This window comes from Megalobrama amblycephala, linkage group LG4 (assembly GCF_018812025.1).
Source record: "Megalobrama amblycephala isolate DHTTF-2021 linkage group LG4, ASM1881202v1, whole genome shotgun sequence".
Taxonomy (NCBI): Eukaryota; Metazoa; Chordata; class Actinopteri; order Cypriniformes; family Xenocyprididae; genus Megalobrama; species Megalobrama amblycephala.
In genome coordinates this window covers 39,757,046-39,776,327 of record NC_063047.1, presented here as the reverse complement: position 1 = coordinate 39,776,327, position 19,282 = coordinate 39,757,046, and the positions used below count along the sequence as shown (strand labels likewise).

The 19,282-nt window shown below is 36.9% G+C and overlaps 2 protein-coding genes across 3 annotated transcripts in view; one reads left to right on the top strand and one right to left on the bottom strand.

The window, feature by feature from the left end:
• serinc5 (serine incorporator 5) overlaps positions 1-3,632 on the top strand; it is a 31,588-nt gene extending 27,956 nt beyond the window's left edge. For both annotated transcript variants that reach the window (XM_048189250.1, XM_048189249.1), the window contains exon 12: positions 1,513-3,632. In XM_048189250.1, coding sequence (XP_048045207.1) covers positions 1,513-1,657 — 145 coding nt within the window. In that variant the 3' untranslated portion in view covers positions 1,658-3,632. The remainder of the gene's footprint in view (positions 1-1,512) is intronic.
• A 1,719-nt stretch (positions 3,633-5,351) lies between these two features.
• thbs4a (thrombospondin 4a) lies at positions 5,352-18,775 on the bottom strand. Its single transcript, XM_048189248.1, has 21 exons — positions 18,355-18,775; positions 17,313-17,510; positions 16,975-17,222; positions 16,750-16,864; positions 15,014-15,096; positions 14,638-14,692; positions 14,297-14,460; positions 13,588-13,725; positions 12,646-12,720; positions 12,383-12,562; positions 12,165-12,269; positions 11,982-12,089; positions 11,728-11,887; positions 10,802-10,920; positions 8,123-8,175; positions 7,870-8,051; positions 7,466-7,693; positions 6,475-6,671; positions 6,062-6,234; positions 5,825-5,964; positions 5,352-5,741 (listed from the first exon to the last, which is right to left on the bottom strand). The coding sequence occupies exons 1-21, from the start codon at positions 18,431-18,433 to the stop codon at positions 5,698-5,700; spliced, it is 2,844 nt and encodes a 947-aa protein (XP_048045205.1). The 5' UTR covers positions 18,434-18,775; the 3' UTR covers positions 5,352-5,697.
• Between the last annotated feature and the right edge of the window lie 507 nt (positions 18,776-19,282).

The following is a 19,282-nucleotide window of genomic DNA, read 5'->3' as shown; positions in this document are numbered from 1 at the left end:
GTGGCTGGGTTTGATGAATCACTTTTTCTTTTACATCATGTGGATGGCTGGGTACGTGTGTGTCGCTTACCTGGAGAACACATGACACCAGGATGCACTATGGTAAGAAGGCAAGCCAGCGGAAGCAGTGTGATGCTTTGGGCAATGTTCTGCTGGGAAACTGGTAGATTTTTCCCCTATGTACCTCACTTAAGTTTGCCTGATCCTGGGACGTCTCCTAATCGACACCCAAGCATCTGCTGGCGACACTTCAATACCTATTTTGGTCAACGTCTTGACCCTCTTAAACCTAGTGTTCCCTAACCTAAGTTGCTGCGCAGCAATAACCAGAGACTCCAGTTGTTGTCCTTCAAAGCTTTTAATCAGAGCTGGGAGAGTTCTCATCAATCCCAGAGAATCTCTCTCCGATCAAAGGAATACAGCAGGTTTTATAGGATTTCAGGTACATCTTACAGTCAGTATAGTGTGATCTGTTACTCATTGTCATCAGTCTTAATATGATTGGTTCAGATTTAAGAAAAGCAACTTAGTTCCTCTGCCCCACTTACTGGCAGAGTACATTTAGATTAGAACAACTGAATCACAAGATCATCAAAAAATATCACCGGGTTAATAGTTCACAGTTTACTCAATAGGTCAAAACAATGACTATTTTTTATCCTTGGAAGGATGTTGTCTAGCCAGCACAGCAGAATTTTTCCACTTGTTACAACACTCAGTCCTAGTGACTATTTCTCTATTTCAAAATTAGCTTGTTAGGCCTGTAGAAGAAAAGAAATGTTAGTTCATAATTAATTAGTTCAAAAATTCCATCACAAAACCTTGTGTCCTGCCATCCATGTGGATGTTACTTTGACACGTACCACCTACCTAAGCATTGTTGCAGACCATGTACACACTTTCATGAAAACGGTATTCCCCGGTGGCTGTGGCCTCTTTCAGCAGGATAATGCGCCCTGCCACAAAGCAAAAATGGTTCAGGAATGGTTTGAGGAGCACAACGAGTTTGAGGTGTTGACTTGGCCTCCAAATTCCCCAGATCTCAATCCAATCGAGCATCTGTGGGATGTGCTGAACAAACAAGTCCGATCCATGGAGGCCCCGCCTTGCAACTTACAGGACTTAAAGGATCTGCTGCTAACATCTTGGTGCCAGATATGACAACACACGTTCAGGGGTCTAGTGGAGTCCATGCCTCGACGGGTCAGGGCTGTTTTGGTAGCAAAAGGGGGACCAACACAATATTAGGAAGGTGATAGATAGATAGATAGATAGATAGATATATAGATAGATAGATAGATAGATAGATATAGATGTATATATTTTTTTACTAATGTAGTCAGTTAATTTTGTTCATTTTATTACTATAGTACTCTTATTTTACCATACAATTCCTGTGACCTAATTAAAGCATTCAGCAAGTATTCAGTTTTGAGGAACATGAGGGTTAACACCAGAAGGTCAGATGTCACCGTGCATAATTAATATTTATATGATCTTCTCTCTTTGCAGTTATGACAATGCAAAGATCGAGAGGCTGCTGGAGGGGAGCTGGTCAGTGTTCTGGATCAAGATGGCATCATGTTGGGTCTGTTTATTTCTGTACATGTGGACCCTGGTGGTTCCCATGCTCTTCCCAAAGAGATTTCAAGCCTAAAAACTCTTCACACATGATCCAGTATCACCACTGTCCATTTACAACTACTGTGTGTGTGAGAGAGAAAGAGAGATTATGATGATAATGTTTATGTTGTTTGTTTTTTTTAATTTGTTTTAGTATAGTAACGGCTCAAAAGCTGCTTATGTTTTGTTTTAAGTATATTTCCATGGAGATTTGTTACAGAAATCATGTTATGGTTGTTCCCATACTGATGTAGGGCTCTTGTTTTCCTCTAACATGAAGGTATAAAAACAAAGCATTGCTCAGGCTCACACATCACCTGTAAGTGTCTTGCTTGTTACGCTTTTCTTTTGGTAGCTGAAGAATTCTATGCAAATCCAAAAACCATCTGGGATTTTCATTCAAGAGTTTGTCTGCATTTTTGAAAGTAATATTTTTAGGTTTTTAGTGTTTTTATAGTTATGTTATTTCACTACGAGGGTGTTTTACTAAGGTAACAAGATTTCAGTTGCATGGCTGCACTCATGGGAACAAAAACCATCTGAGAAATGACTCCGCAAGGTTATTCCTGTACATGTATATGAATAGATTTACTCATATGAGAGGTCTTGTTACTGTATTTATTGAAACATCCTCATAGCTTCCTTTTAAGACTGCACCAAAACAATATTTCCAAATAAGTCTGCAACATTCCTAAAGTTTCCTGTCTTTCGGTTTCATCTTCAATCTCAGGTAGTGATGAATGCTACATATTTAGCATATGGTATTTCCAGTGAATCATACCATTCTAAGTAAAGCATGTGACTGCCATTCCCAGTAAAGGTTTGTACACTGATTAAAAATGGACAGGGAAAGCCAAGGCCACAACATTGTGCCCCAAAAACTTAAACTGCCATGCAGATTGTCATCAGATTGTTATATGTATGGCCCACAGCAACATTGAAACATTTTTCTTGCTTACTTTCCTTATTTTGTTACAATTTAAATGGTGCTTTAGACCATGGATGTCCATATTTTATCTCAGCTCATGCACTAGGCCAGCAAGCATGCCATTTCTCAAAGAACACGTTTATATACCATCTTTTATACTTATAAAGCATTGTTACAGCTCTGTACAGCTATTCTATTTAACCTTTCAGAGGTTTTATTGCTAAAAGTGCATGTTTGTGTTTCTTGATTGTGGTGTTCGGTTTACATAGTTACAGGATCTGCCTATATTAGACGTACTGTAGCATTCCTGATGCTCCCTGGTAGAAAAAAAAAAAGTGGTTGGCGTTGTCAATGATGAAGGAAATAGAATCTAGAACTGGAATTATTTGACATTTTATGGTTATTTCCTGTGTAGCAGTTGTAGCTGCCCTAAATGTTTTGACCAAACTACAGACAAACCAAAATCTCAGTCACTAGAATTGGAGCTGCCATGTCTTTACTTTGTTACTTTATGAATAACTTCTCTTAAATGCCCTAAAGAAATCTGATGATGTTTTTCTAAGTTTTGAGTAAATTAAATCTTTGCCTTAAACATTACATGTTACAACTGCATCAAGCTATACTGTTTTATGTAGCCTGTGAATAATTTGATGCTCAGTATTTGGTTTAAGTGTTTGTCTAGATTAAACATTATGCTTTCCTTTACTTACAAATATGCTGAACATAAATGTGACATTTAATTGCAATATGTGCTTTATGTAAATAGTCCTTTGTAAAGATGACCACTAGGTGTACTCATAGTATTGCAAAAAAAAGTAATCTTGCGCTTAGTGCTGTTCTCACTAATTTCGCATGAAGGCATTATAATCCAAATGTACAGTAAGTTTAAAACAACTCTCTTCCTCATTTATATGCCTTGTTTATTATTATTATTATTATTATTATTATTATTATTTACTTTTTCTCATCATTTCAATGTTTCATGAAGGGTCAAATGAGTTTAACTGTTGCAGGATCAAACCCATATTCTTTATAGTGTTTTTATTGGTATTGCCACTTTCAATAAAAAAAGACAAATGGATTACTGTAGTCCGTCACTTTATTTATTTATTTATTTTTAGTTTAGATCCATGGTCACTATGAAGTTTGTTGTTGCTGTATGAAAAAGACCTGACTGATATATATATACTCAATTTTGGGATCAGTAGGATTTTTAAGATTTTTTTTTACATTTAAAATAACTTATAATTTAATACAACTAATGTATATTTATAGCTAATTATAACTAATTAATTTGTGATGGCAAAGCTGAATTTTCAGCACCATCACTCCAGTCTTCAGTGTCACATGTTCCTTCAGAAAATCATTCTAATATGCTGATTTGCTGCTCAAGAAACATTTCTTATTATCAGTGTTAAAAACAGTTGTGTTGATGTATAAAATAGAATAGGAAGTTCAGTATGTGTTTGAAATAGAAATCTTTTATAAATGTTTTTAAAGGGTTAGTTCACTTTCAAATGAAAATTAGCCCAAGCTTTATTCACCCTCAAGCCATCCTAGGTGTATATGACTTTCTTCTTTCTGATGAACATAATCAGAGAAATATTAATTGATATCCTGATGCATCCGAGCTTTATAATGGCAGTGAGCGATACCAGTGAGTATGAGCTGAAGAAAGTGCACCCATCCACATCCATCCATCATAAACGTACTTCACACGGCTTCGGGGGGTTAATAAAGGCCTTCTGAAGCAAAGCGATGTGTTTGTGTAAAAAAATATCCATATTTAAACAAGTTATGAAGTAAAGTATCTAACTTCTGCCAGACCGCCTTCTGTATTTAAAGCTGCTGTCCACGATTTTTGGCCCTCTAGCGGTTAATAAACAGAACTGCATGCGTCTTGTGGAGGAGCATTCTAGCCGGAGCTACTTTTCTCTGTGTATGTCTATGGCGAGTCACGCAGTTACTGTGATACTCTGCGGCGAGTCCTACCAGTCCGGTCTGAAATAGTCCGAATATAAACACTTATTATAAGTGTACCATAATGATTCAGGATAAGACAAAAACACGGTTTGGAAAATGGATTCATGTTGTATATTCTCATTATATAATTTTTGTAAATTTTTAACATAAAAAAAAGTTGCAGACTGCAGCTTTAAGTTACGAAGAAAGTGTAAACTGACATCGCATCAGTTACACTTTTTCCATAAGTTGAGTAGGGAAGGCATAGGACGTAGCGCAAGCTTTGTGAACTGCAAGAGTTTCTCGTACGTTGAACACGGGAGGCAGTCTGGTGGAAGCTAGATATTTTACTTCATAACTTATTATAACTATTTTTTTTTTTTTTTTTTACACAAACGCATCACTTCGCTTTAGAAGGCCTTTATTAACCCCCCGGAGCACACATTTATGGTGGATGGATGTGGATGGATGCACTTTCTTCAGCTCATACTAATTAATCCCTATCACTACCATTATAAAGCTCGGATGCATCAGGATATTTATTAATATTTCTCCAATTATGTTCATCAGAAAGAAGAAAGTCATATACACATAGGATAGCTTGAGGGTGAGTAAAGCTTGGGCTAATTTTCATTTTGAAGTGAACTAACCCTTTAATGTCAAGTTTGATGAATTTAATGCATCCTTGCTGAATAAAATTAATTTCTTAAAAAAAATATTTCTTCTGACTCCAAACTTTTGAACAGTAATATATTATTACTATTATTATTTTATTTGAATTTTTTTTCCCCATAAAGTTTGGAGCAATACAACAGTGAGTAAATGACAAAATTGTCAGTTTTGGGTGAACTATCACTTTAATTTTACAGCTCATTGACATTCTCCAGAAAGTCCAAGCACAAATCCTGACACTTTACATTTATTTATTCACTTTATTAATATTGAATCCTGAAGTGAGTGTTTAGTGTGGTAGCACTGAAAAGCATTCTTGTGTAGTAAACACTACAGCAGAGTAAATTCAGCATAACTATAAAACTATGTTTTGTCAAAAGTCAGTAAATAGTCCATGTTTGAAAGGAAATAAGAGTACCCAAAACATCAGTCACATCTGCTTTTGTGCTACACTTCTGTGGATGTGCTTTACCACTAATAGTGCTCTCCTGTTTCTTCCCAGCTTAGTTTCATTACTGCTGGGCTTGTTCCTCTGTAAAGTCTTCAGGGATTGTGTCTGTAAATGTCAAAAGATGTACATTAAGATAAACACTGAAAATTCAAATCGTTCCTCTAATATTGTTTAAGCACTGCACTCACCGTTACAGCGATATTTCAGGTTGGACCAGATGATATTTTCCTGTGAAAAGCAGAAGACACCGAGACGGCCCCCTCTCATGCTAGTGTCAATAATAACTCCAGAGTCCGCAACCAAGTCGGTACCTTCATAGAACCTTACTCTGTGCAAAACAGAGAAAACCCAAAAACATGTTGCTTTGCTTCAGTGAATTGTTTCTCCAGTAAAATCTGAAGTCTACAATATTTACAGCGTCTAACCTGATGTATCCCACTTGGGGTCTGTGCTTCAGATTCCAGCGGTAGGACACCTTGTCTTTCCAGCCCACATTACGAGGGTCTTTCCACAGCAAACGCACCTGGTCGTTTGTATCTCCAGTGTGCCACAGTGAATTCCTCAGGAACTCTCCAGGCCCAGTTTTAGACTTTACAACCTAGAAATGCACAATATATTGATTAATGTCTTCAGTTGAATAATCAAATCTAATTGTGACATACTTGAAGTGCAAAATAACTATTTGGCTACATATTTAACATCGGTTAAGTATTTTTGCACACTTCAGAGTTTAGCCAAAACCACTTTTCTGGATTTGCCGGGCCTCAGTGGAGCAGAAGTAATGGTAAAAGCACACGCTGAGCATTCAGACAGTAATAGAGATGAAGAGTGCTGGGACCTTAAGCTGAATGCCAGGCTCAGCCACGGCTCTAAAGGGCACAGCCTGCCAGTAAGTCTGCTCCGTCTGCTTCCACATCACCACATAGAAGCTGGAGGAATCCTGGTAGCCAAAGATGAAGCCTGCGTAGTCGTCATCGGTAACTGTATTCACATGGAAGGTTCCCTCGAAGTCCACGCCACTGAATGCTGTGTATCCTACATAGGGTGGTAAGATTGTGTCATGTTCTGACCCAGATTGTCAAAACTACTTTCTTTCTTCTGTGGAACACACACAAAGATTTTTAGAACAATAATCCAGCTTTGCAAGTGGATGGGACCCTCAAAGTTGATACTTCAAAAACCACAGGAAACAAACATGACGGTAATCCATACGACCCCAGTGGATGATCCAATGTCTTCTGAAGCAAAACGAAGTGTGTGTGAGAGAGAAATACTAATATTTTAAACTATAAACCATCACTTCTGGCCAACTATCATATGTGCGTTCATGAATTCTCACTTGAAGTAAACACATCAGCCTTCACAATGTGCTGGACTATCGTTTCGCTTCAGACCCAGACAGCAATATAGTGTGGCCCAAATCCAGCCCACAACTGGTACATGTAGATTACACATGGATCAAATGTGGGCCGGATCTGGGCCAACACTATGTTGCTGTCATATGGGTTACAATCGTGTTCATTTTGCATGGTTTTTGAAGCATCAACTTTGAGGGTCCTATCCTCTTTCATTATATGGACTTACAGAGATGGATTATTTTTCTAAAAATCTTTATGTTCCACAGAAGAAAGAAAGTTGTATACATCTGAGATGGTTTAAAGATGAGTAAATGATGACCAGTAAGACCATTATGAATTTCCATGCTGGTCCAGGCAGGCTCATGGTGGATTGGTGTTGGTCTAGCTGGTCTTTTCAATATGAAAATGCTTGAAACTATGGAAATGATTTTTCTTTCTTGTATTTGAATGGTTGGGGTCAAATAAGCTCACCAACAGCTAGTCCTGGGTCACTGTTCATGGTTTGGACAATCTCCATCCCCTGATTGAGAACAACCCAGTTGGGGTCGATCTGAGCCTCTCCTTCTGGATCCAGAACCACAGTCTGATATGCTCTGAAGTCGGTCAGAGTGATCTCTGCATTCTCAGGGCAGGTGTCGATAATGTCTATCACGTGATCTTTGTCAAAGTCTCCAGTGCAGGCGTCACCCACCCCATCATCTGTCAAAGAGGAAGAGCAAAAATAATATATTTTCCTGATTTATCTTTTTATCAGTGGTCTGATTTTTGATTACGTCCAGTATAGATTTTTTTAGAAGTAGACCAGAAACATTTTGCTTCATTAACTGAACTACTTGTGTTATGGCATCCTACTAAGCACATTTTGTTGTGCGTACTGTTTTCATCCTTCTGGTCTGGGTTTGCCACCAGTCTACAGTTATCTTTATCATCCAAGATGCCATCATTATCATCGTCGTCATCACACTCATCCCCGAGCCCGTCTTTATCAGTGTCCAGCTGTGAGCTGTTAATGACGTTGGGGCAGTTGTCTTTGGTGTTCTGATGACCATCTCCATCACTGGAACAAAGACCTCAGATATAAACTTGTTTTATATTGACCGTCAAGGTAAAAGGTAAAGCAGACTCTACCTGTCAATGTTTGTGTCACAAGTGTCTCCAACAAGATCATCATCAACATCAGACTGATTGAAAGAAAACAGAAGACAGGATTAAAATAGTAATATTAAATATGAAATATACAACATACAGAAAAAAAAAAAAACATAGAATAATGCACATTAAAGAGATAGTTCACCCAAAAATGGAAATATTGTCATAATTTACTCACCCTTATGTTGTTCCAAACCTGTTTGAGTTTCTTTCTTCTATTGAGCTAAGGAGCAGATATTTTGAAGAATGTTGGTAACCAGTCAGTTGACAGTAACCACTGACTTCCAGAGTAGGAAAAAATACTATGGAAGTCAATGGTAACCGTCAACTGACTGGTTACCAACATTCTTCAAAATATCTTCTTTTGTGCTTTACATAAGAAAGAAACTCATTCAGGTTTGGAACAAAATAAGGGTGAGTAAATTATGACAGAATTTTCATTTTTAGGTGAACTATCCCTGTGAACTAAGGTGTGGTCACATTTACCGTTGCTTGGTGAAATTTCATAAACGAAATACAGTCAGAATTCATTTCTGTGTGAGCAGTGCCTTGTACATCTATAAGCTTTTGACAATGGACCTTTTTTTTAATGTGACTACACATTTACTCTACAGTTAGTTCCTTCGAATCTGCATTGTATTGTGTTTGTATAATTTCTACTGTCTGTTTTTGTGCCAGTAATGTGTTGGCTCAACAACAAAAATTAACACAACAGTTTAATCTTTTTGAGTTATGACAACTTCAAATTATGTTCAACCAACAAACTACAGAAACTTAATAATTTGTAACACAAACCAATTTTTAAGTTGATTATTTAAAAAAAAAAAAAAAAAAGGTTGCTCCAACTACTTGAGTTGTGGCTCTGGAAACAATTAATCTTATCTATTTAAGTTAAAATCCACAGCGCTCATGGCACATGTTAAATGTACCTTATTTAGCATGTAAATTTATTGTACAAATAAGATATTACTTGTCACTGGCATAAGCACAGCCATTGCTTGTAGAGTCAGCACAATGATAACTACAAAAACTTCAACATTACATAAACTCTTTTAAATAAGAAACATTTTACAACTGTTACGTAACAGTCGGGATCATTAATATGTACGCCCCCAATATTTGCATATCCCAGCTCATGTTCAAGGCATTACACAAGCCAGTATTAACGTCTGGAGCAGCACAGCTGAATCATCAGACTAGGTAAGCAAGCAAGGACAACAGCGAAAAATGCTTGAGATTTAAAGGGGCCGCAGCCTGAATCGGTGGATAGTTAATGACGCCCAAAATAGGCAGTTAAAAAAAATTAATTAAAAAAATCTATGGGGTATTTTAAGCTGAAACAGACACATTCAGGGGACACCTTAGACTTATATTACATCTTGTGAAAGAACATTCTAGGGCACCTTTAACCAAAAAACTAACACAATAACACTTAATAATTTCAGCCTATGAAAGCATGCTGGGAACTAAAAATTTACTGCCCAATTTACAAAGTTCTCAAGAAAATTTCATTAAGTTACTACAATCTGATTTATATTTATTTATTTATTAAAAAACATCAATTAACACAAAAATTTGAATTTTTTTTAAGTTGTGGTAAAAGGTCCCCTGAGTTACTTTTTAGAGTGTAGGTGGCAACAAGTGACTGTTTTTATGAGACAGTCTTTGAATCATTCAACCAATTTGCCAAAATGCTGATTCATTCCAGAACGGATAAGTGAGTCATTGAATAATTCACTTACCCAATTCATTCACAAAGATTCATTCAGGAAGTAAACACCACTGTTTGATTTTGTTTTGGATATTGTCTAAAATGTAAGTTAGTCAATATTAACTTAATCTTTATTGAACTGTTGCATAAAAGTAATCATGTACTTTTTGTGAATATCAGCAGGCACTTGCGTCATCTCGTTGCCATGCATCAGGTTTGCCTGCACATCTCCTTCAGACAAAAGAGTTGATGAAGTATTTTGCAGGCACCCTCTTGTACTCATGGGTGCTCCACTCATACTCATAAAATAGTATGTGTATTTGGCGTGGGATAGTAACTAGCCGAGAGTGAGGAGTCAGGGTGGCGGAGGGATGCAGAGAAGACTGTCAAAGAATGAAGGAGAGTCGGCTATATAGGCCTTCAATTGTACTGATTGGGTGGATCATTTAAATGTGCTTCTCCCAAACTTTGTTAAAAAAACATAATTGTTCAGACACCTGTAACACTGAGCGTTCCACATAGCGTCAACTCTATGGCACTGTGTCTTGTTCCCCTTCTCAGGGAACCAGGGTTACACGTAACATAGACGTTTTTATTAATTTCCCCTTTTATTTCAGTTTTAGTCATTTTAGTACATTAAGTTAAACTAAATCAAAATGAGAAATGTTGCCTTGGAAAATAGCTGAAATTTTATTTTATTTTAGTTAAGTTTCAAATAACGATTGTTTTAAATTAACTATTATAACCCTGGCAGTTCTTTTTAAAGGGGACCTATAATGCCCCCTTTACAAGATATAATATAAATATCTGGTGTCCCCAGAATGTGTCTCTGAAGTTTCAGCTCAAAATACCCCACAGATCATTTATTATAGCTTGTCAAATTTGTCAAATTTCAAGAATAGAATAGAATAGAATCAGAGACAGGTAGTAATAATGTTGTTTAGCACCTGGTTGGGGTTTGGCATCTCAGGGCAGCTGTCACATGCATCACCAACACCATCATTATCTTTGTCCTTCTGGTCAGGGTTTGGAACCCTCTGACAGTTATCCAAGATGTTCTTCAAACCTATCAGAAGTACAGAAAGTACAAGAATGCATTCAGTAATTCATCAAAAGAGTAAGAGCCAGGGTAAAAAAAATAAATCACCACCAGAGATGCATAAGAAAGCATCATACAAAGATATACAGAGGTGTACTGTCGAAAATGTCATTGAATGGAGCAAACTCCATCAGTAAAAATGCATTGCAGTGTTATAGAGTTGGGTACAGTGATGTCTTTGTGTGTAGTTTGTTGGGTTATGTCACAAGGTGGCACTGTTTCGGAAAGACTTCTGTGGAATTGTTTCCACGCGTCAGCAGCTCTTGGCTCAGTTTCTTGGTGGAAATGTGGTTGCTCAAAGGAGACATGACCAAGCTCTAAAGTATCAAGTCAAATGTCTGGATTTCTGCCTTGATGAGCAGACCGTAAATGTCAAGCGCTGCCTGGGCTCGATTTTACACTTTTCAGACTGGAACAAATAATTGTTCATTTGAAAGAATATTATCAGTGTGGTGCCATATAGACACTGTTAATACCGCTACAGGTCACTTGTGTTTTTCTTGACCCGAGCAGGTTAAAGAGCTCTCTAATTTGAGCTTTAAAAACACAGAAGCTTCTGTTTTTCCTCATAAAAATGACCTAAGCACAGGAAAATCCAGATAAAAAACAGGCCCAAAGGGTGAAAAGGCTATTCAAAACATAACACCCCATTTCTGAGGTGAAAAAAAAAATAAAACTCTTTGTCCACATAGCAGCCAGATGGCACATGGAAAAATGTGAGCAAAAAGTATGGAGAAGTCAATCTTTGACTAAATAAGAGCTGAATTAAATTACCATCTCCATCTATGTCATCATCACAGGCATCTCCCAGTCCGTCCTTGTCCGTGTCCCGCTGGTCCGGGTTCTCCACGTTTATGCAGTTATCACAAGCGTCACCATGGAGATCTTTATCACTGTTCTTCTGGTCTATGTTAGGTACCAACCAGCAGTTGTCCTGTAGGAATACATTCATGCAGGGATTGAAAACGATGGGAGCTTTTTAGCTCAAGAAAAGGATTGGTCACAATGAAAAGATGTCTTATCTGTACCTGATCATTATAGATGCCATCACTATCTGCATCCACATCACAGGCGTCTCCCTTCCCATCTCTGTCTGCATCTTCTTGGCCCGAATTTGGAACAAACATGCAGTTATCCTGAAAATGAAAAGTAAGATTAACAGGTAACACTTTACCATAAGGTTCAGTTTGATAACATTACATGAATATCACCTTCTTGCAGGTTCCATCTCTGCATTGAAGTTTATTATCTGGATAGGCGTCAATGTCAGTGTCTTTTCCACAGACGTAGCCATTTCCTGCCCAGCCAATTTGGCACTAAAAGCAACAAGATATTGAAACATATCAACATGGCATAGGAAATCACAAGCACAAAGTTTACTCAAGCATGTTAGTAAATGAAATATCTGTCTGAATGCTTGATGTCTCACCACACAGCTGGTGCTTCCATCTCTCTCCACAATACACTCTGCGTTGATGTCACATGGATTTGGTTGGCCGTTCCCACACAGCCTGTCAGATACAGGAGCAGGGCCCAGGCCAGTACTTTTGCAGCCAGTATTCTGGTCACCCTTGAATCCGGTCTTGCAGTTCCCACAATGAAACGCACCCTACAAGAAAGCAAAATTCTCACATTTGACTATATTTACTGTGCCACATTATAATGAGTAATCTAGGATAGTTATTGTCTTACCACTGTGTTATGGCAGTATGAATTGGGTGTGCAACCACCGTTATCCACCTGGCACTCATCAATATCATTACAGATCTGATAAAAAAGGATAAATCCTCTGTTACTCACTGTATGGCACTAAAATACAGTGGCAAAACAAAAAGCACCATGTAGAAATTATGTCATTTTTTCTATGTGTATTATGGTAGTACTATGTCTTTGGACATGCAATTGGAGTATCGTGTAAATATGGTTTATAATACAGTATCATGACATATATCACAGTATTACAATCCGTATATATAGGATATCTAATAAAATATCTTATTACATATGTTCTTTCACAATATTAAATAGATCCATGTACATCCATACACATTTGGGGTCGATAAGATTTTTGATGTTTTTGAAAAAAGTCTCTTCTGCTCAGCAATGCTGCATATATCTGATCAAAAATACAGTAAAAACAGTAATATTATAAAATATTATTATAATTTTAAATAACTGTTCTATTTTAATATATTTTACATGTACATGTAATACATGTAATATATTCCTGTGATGGTAAAGCTGAATTTTTAGCATCACTCCAGTTTTCAGTGTCACGTGATCCTTCAGAAATCATTATAATATGCTGATTTGGTCTATCTGTTGGATTATCAAACAGTTATAATTTTTTTAAATAATTTTGTGAAAGCAGTGATACATTTTTTTTTTTAGAATTCCTTGATGAATAGAAAGTTTATTTGATATTTGATATTTTTTTAAGTTTATAAATGTCTTTACAGTCAATTTCGTTAAATTTATTGCATCACTGCTGTATAACAGTATTAATTTATTTTATTTAAAAAATATAAATCTTACTGACCCAAAACTTTTGAATGGTAGTGTACATATACACATATAAATTTGCACATAGTGGTAAATAAAAATAAATCAAATTAAGCTTTGCATAATACGCACTTGTTTGTTTGCCTGAGCATAGTGAATGCCCACACCCTGGATCTCTAGGCCAGAGAAACCTTGTGGACACTTCTCACATCTGAACCCTGGCGCAGTGTTAATACACCGTACACCAGAGAAACATGGGTTGAACTGGCACTAAAATTGAACAGTTTATAAGGTTAGCTGGATTTATGGTGTTCAACAAACAATGCTCAGTAGTATAATGGCGATTAAGTCACACAGTTTCACAGCGATCTGTGAAAAGTTCTATAAAACCACAGGAAAATTACTTTAGAACATATGTAACAGTTTAAACAATGATTAGTCTGATAAACCTCTATTGAAACCCTGATGAAATGTTAATAAATCATTATGTGTTCCTGGCTGAGTTTTATTGTTCATCAATTAAGTAGAAAACCTTGTCATATGTGTTGAACAGACTGAGCTAGCAGAGACACTGCAGTGAGTAATGGAAAAAAATAAATCAAATAAATTTATTCATGAGTGTTCCTGTTCTCTTCTAATTACCCAACTAAACAGGACTGAGTGGATAGATGGACAATATAAACAGCAAAACTTGATTCAATAAAGTCATAAAAAATAGTATATGTATGATAACAAACAATCATCTCTTGGTTTTGTTTAGGTTGTTCATATTATTAAAATTCTGACTAATGTTTGGGTTTACCAATAACATGAACAAAAAAATCTGAATCTTAAATCTAACCTCATCTACATCATCACACCGGACTCCATCTCCAGTGTAGCCCTCAGGACAGGGTGCACAGTCCACACCTTCAGCTGTTTCGATACACATGGCTGGCGTAAAGCAGACCCCTGGTTTACACTTGGACTGATTTTTATTTTGTAGTGCTGCATGGTCCGGTCCCACTGCATTTGAATATTAACAGAACACTTGAGTTCACCTGTCTGACTACGTCAAAATCTTCATTAAAAGCTTCTACTAATAGACTTCTACTTGACTGAGCACAGACATGATTTTCACTGCAAAACTGCTAAATGTTTTCTCATTATAGCTGTTTCTTATATTTATAGCAAAAATCTTACCACTGCATGGAACACACTCCAAGATAATCTTTTTCAGGTCAGCAGTTTCTTTAGTCTGTTATGAAAACAGATGGTCATTATGCTGAAGTTCTGAAGAAAGTATTTTTATGCTATATTCCAAGTTTTCTTTAGCTTTGTGTGAGGACCAGATTGAAATTTAAGTTGATATTGAATAAAAATCATCCCTCCGTCATTGAATCACTGAGTTGAAGCCCAAATGATGAACATATCATTCATACTGGTTCTGTCGACTGAATCAAACGATTCAGTGAAAAGACTCAAAAGAGCAATTCGTTCCTGAATCTGACACATCAATTTTTCTTTTTGGGTGAACTATCCCTTTAAGGAACTATTTTCCCACACAATTTCAAGTTACCTGCTGATCCACCTTCTGTTTCAACTCTTGGATCATTCGCATGAGCTCAAACATTGGGCCAGCTTCCATCTTTGAGGTTGTTCCTGCAGAGATGTAACATAATGATATTTTCTGTACTAGAAGAAAATAATCAATCATTAAAGGGTTAGTTCACCCAAAAATTAATTTATGTCATTACTCACCCTCATGTCGTTCCACACTCATAAAACTTTCGTTCATCTTCGGAAGATCCTTTTTAATGAAATCTAAGAGCTTTCTGTCCCTCCATTGACAGCCTACGCAACTACCACTTTCAAGCCCCAGAAAGGTAGTACATCATTAACGTAATTCATGCGACTCCAGTGGTTTAACCTCAATTTTATGAAGTGATGTGAGTGCTTGGTTTGTGCAAAAATACATAAATTTACCATTTTATTTACAAAATATTAATCTCCAAAGCACGTTCACTCAACAACGTCTGCTCTGGCGTCAACACAACATGCAGGCATCATGGTGCTCTCGTGAATGTGTGTTGGAGATTAATATTTTGTAAATAAAGTGGTAAGTTATGTTTTTTATTTGTTTTTGGTAAACAAAGCACACATGTCTCTTAATAAAAATGAGGTAAAACCACTTGGGTCACATAAGCCGCTCTTCCAATGTCGGGCTGAATGTTCATCATTGCGTAACAATGACAACCGTGCCAAGAATTCCAGGCTGAAACGATTTGTAATCGTGCCGTGCTGAACCAGGCTCAAGTGGAAACACAACTCTGGAACTGTTCATTCTAAAGGCCCGATAAAATTCGATAAAAAATCGAAGAACGAACTGATGTGACGTCATTCCGAACAAAATCAGGCCAAAACAAGTTTGTTTTGTGTTCGTTTGGAAGTTCGAAACGGCTTGCCAAAGCAAACTCTCAGGACAAGTTCCTCCAGCTGCAAAACACCTTCGTACTACCATTGGTCAGTGATGATAACGTAACAGGAGGTGTACGCCGAGGCTCCGCCTTCACCGTAGAACTCTTCTCTGACTCATTTCATCTGTTGAGTTTGTTGAAGTAAAATCTCCATGGGTGAAAACATGAACACACTGGATAGCCGCTTTATAGTACAAAATGAAGTTGTGCTTCTGGTGAAATGAGGCACTGTTTTCATGTTTCATACTGTATAGCTGCTTGCTTTTAAGCAATCTATTGAATAAAGTGCTATATAAATAAACGGGATATGACGAGTGCTAATTTGCAGAGCTCATGCTAACATACCAATGTTGTTGATCAGACGCTTTTCTTATACTTTCTATAAAAAATGCTAGCAGTTTTCTCATTTTTGTTGTGTTTATTTTGTTACTGAGAAGAAAGTGTACAGCACATATTTACATATTCATCTAAACACCGCTTTCAGCAGTGTGGGCGGCGTCAGATGTTCGATTACAGTATATTGCTGGTCATGTATTTCGAACTTCGTTTTACCCCTAAACCAAGAACAAAAAGAACTTTGTTTGAAGTATATCGGGGCCTTAAGAACTGTTTGGCCTGATGGTGGAAAAGCAGCAATGGATTACTTTTATGATGTCTTTACTCCCTTTCTGGGGCTTGAAAGTGGTAGTTGCGTAGGCTATAGGCTTTCATTAAAAAGATGAACAAAAGTCTTATGGGTTTAGAATGACATGACGGTGAGTAATTTTATTTTTTGTGTGAACTAACCCATTAAAAAAACTATAGCTGAATAAGACAGAGAAACAACTAGTAGTTGCACCTAGTAGTTGCAGTGTTTCTCTCTCTTCACTCAGCTCTGAACCACTGCAGTCCTGAAGCTCCACGACATTATCAATAGACTCATCGAGCACGAGTCTAAGGTCTGACAGCTTATCCTGTGACACAGATACATGTTTATTCATAGATGATACTTGCTCTCTCTCTATATATACTGTAAACTCCTCAAAAGAATAATGATATTATTTGTTCAATCTTCTTGGTTTACCTGGGATGAGGTTGGCAGGGTCTTCAGTGTGACTCGTTTTGGGCCCTCGGGCAGTGATTTAAAGGCCAGTGGCACGTCCTGCACTCTCTCCACCAGCCTGCAGTCCACATAGAGAGCCGTGGTGGGGGTGCCCTGCTGCAGCCCGCTGAAGTGGAGCAGTATGTGGTGTTGTTGACCATCTGTCATTGTCACTTTACCGAAATTTGCTGTTCCAACCTTTCCGTTGCTTTTCAGATATTTCAAAATGACTGTCAACAGAAAGAGTATTTGGTGTTGATGCCATGTATTTATTGAGCCACTGAACATAAAGCACATTAGTGAGATCTGATCAGACAAACCTTTGTTGAGTTTCCCCTGAACAGTGAAATCAAAATAATCTGTGTTATCTGCAGCATTGAAGATGCGGAAGACACGTGTTGGAGCTTTGTTCTGCAGCTTCAGGCTCGCAAGGATGAAAACATTGTCCATATTCTTTGCCCTTATTCCTCCTTGCAGAAGGTCAGGTAAGCAATCCGGTGACACCAGAAGATCATAAACTGCAAAATTTGCATTTTTGTCAACAGATTTGCATTGGGTACTGAAGCTTTTTTTGAGCAGTTTGTGTATAGTATTAAAAATATGGTTCCATGAAGAACCTAAAACATCCATAGATCCTTTCATTTGCACAAAAGGTTCTTAATAGTGGAAAAAAGAAGAATTATTAAAAAAAATTAAGTTCTTTTTCAGTTCACCAAAACATTCTTTGGAAACCAACATGGTTCTTCTATGGGATCACTGAGAAACCCCCTTTTGGAACATTTATTTTTAAGAGCATCATAAATGTCATTGAACTTTTTTGCAGTTTCTCTGTGCAAGAGGTCATTGGCGGATTTGACCTCAGCAAATGGTCATTTTATATAGTGTTCAGTTCCAAATTTGTTAATAACATTGCATTCTGGGGGAATTCCAGACAACATTTATGACATTTATGAAGTATACACTGTAAAAAAAAGAAAAAAGATTTTTCTACGCTATAAATAAAAAACAAAGATTATTGGAGTACATTTGGCAAGAAAATAGTATTTCAGTCTTTCTACTTCAACATGTCATGTTTAATTAAATGTTTTACTTGATGATTCTCTGAATTATTTGTGAGATTTACTAGTAATTTCTGAGTGAGAACTTTCTACAACATTTTTTTTTTCAGTGTAATTGACTTGACATGCATATCATACCTGTTTTTAGCAGAAATGGGCTTTTTCATTTATTTCAGATTTGAACAGTAGAAAATTAAGGTATGTGTACACTTAATCATAAAATGTTTCGTAAATAAATAATGCAAAAAGTTAAATGGCAAAAATCTTTTCTTGCAAACATATATTATAAGGTTTAAGGACTTACCAATTCCTTGAGTTTTCACTGTGTCAAGGAGTTGTAAAATTAACTGTAAACTGAATATGATTCTTGTCCAAATACCCATTATGGATTTATTTTATGTCACAAATCCAGTTGTGTTCAAGTTGTGTCCAAGTGTTCCACCCTTATTCCAGGAAAATTTGTTTCTGCTCTGACCCTTGATTCAGGCTTGATCAATAGCCGTCAAAACAGAACTGGCTGTTCCCTGCAGTCCTGCAGACCAACGAGAACCAGACTGGTGCTCAAGTGATTTAGGCTTTTCAGATGTCTCTCTCTATATAAGGTGTGACCAAGCACCTCCTCCAGAACGCTTCTGTGCTTTTACCAGAACGTAGCCATGTATTACTGTAAAGATGTCAGATCAAAACCTTCCCAAAGAGCCCTTTGTTATTAATGGGAAATGATGAGAGGATATGCTTTGGTTTTTGGTCAGTCCCTGTGTACAGCTGGTTAAAGGTAGCAATGAATATGTGCTTTTAAAAGAAACCCTAAAATAATTATTTTGTTCTTGTTTTTAAACTTTACTTGAAAGAATGTTTACACAGAAATGATCATGGCAAACCTTAACAATTTGATTGCATTTAACCAAACAATCTGTCCTGCCAAAAACAAAAAAACATTTACAGGAATAATCTGGCTTGACATGTCCCTGCTGAGTCTTGCCAGTTTGAGTGTTACGGCAGATGAGTTATGGAAAATCAATTAAACTTCATTTGGATGAAAAAAATTTACCACATTAACTCTATAACTCCCTGTATCCTGCAGCCTCTCAAAATAAATCTGTAAGCATTTAATTTATTTTTGTAAAAGTGTAAAAAAAAACAAAAAAAAAAACAAGTGCACACAGAAGTGGTCATGCAGCTGCCATTTGGAACATGGCAGCTGGTTTGTAACTGGTATATTTGAATTTAGT

Excerpts from the sequence above, each read along its gene's own strand:
- thbs4a (XM_048189248.1), bottom strand. The coding sequence starts at position 18,433 with ATGGGTATTTGGACAAGAATCATATTCAGTTTACAGTTAATTTTACAA. Across the intron at positions 17,511-18,354 it reads AGTGAAAACTCAAGGAATTG|TTTATGATCTTCTGGTGTCA; the intron begins GTAAGTCCTTAA and ends CAAATTTTGCAG. Across the intron at positions 16,865-16,974 it reads CCCTGCCAACCTCATCCCAG|GATAAGCTGTCAGACCTTAG; the intron begins GTAAACCAAGAA and ends TCTGTGTCACAG.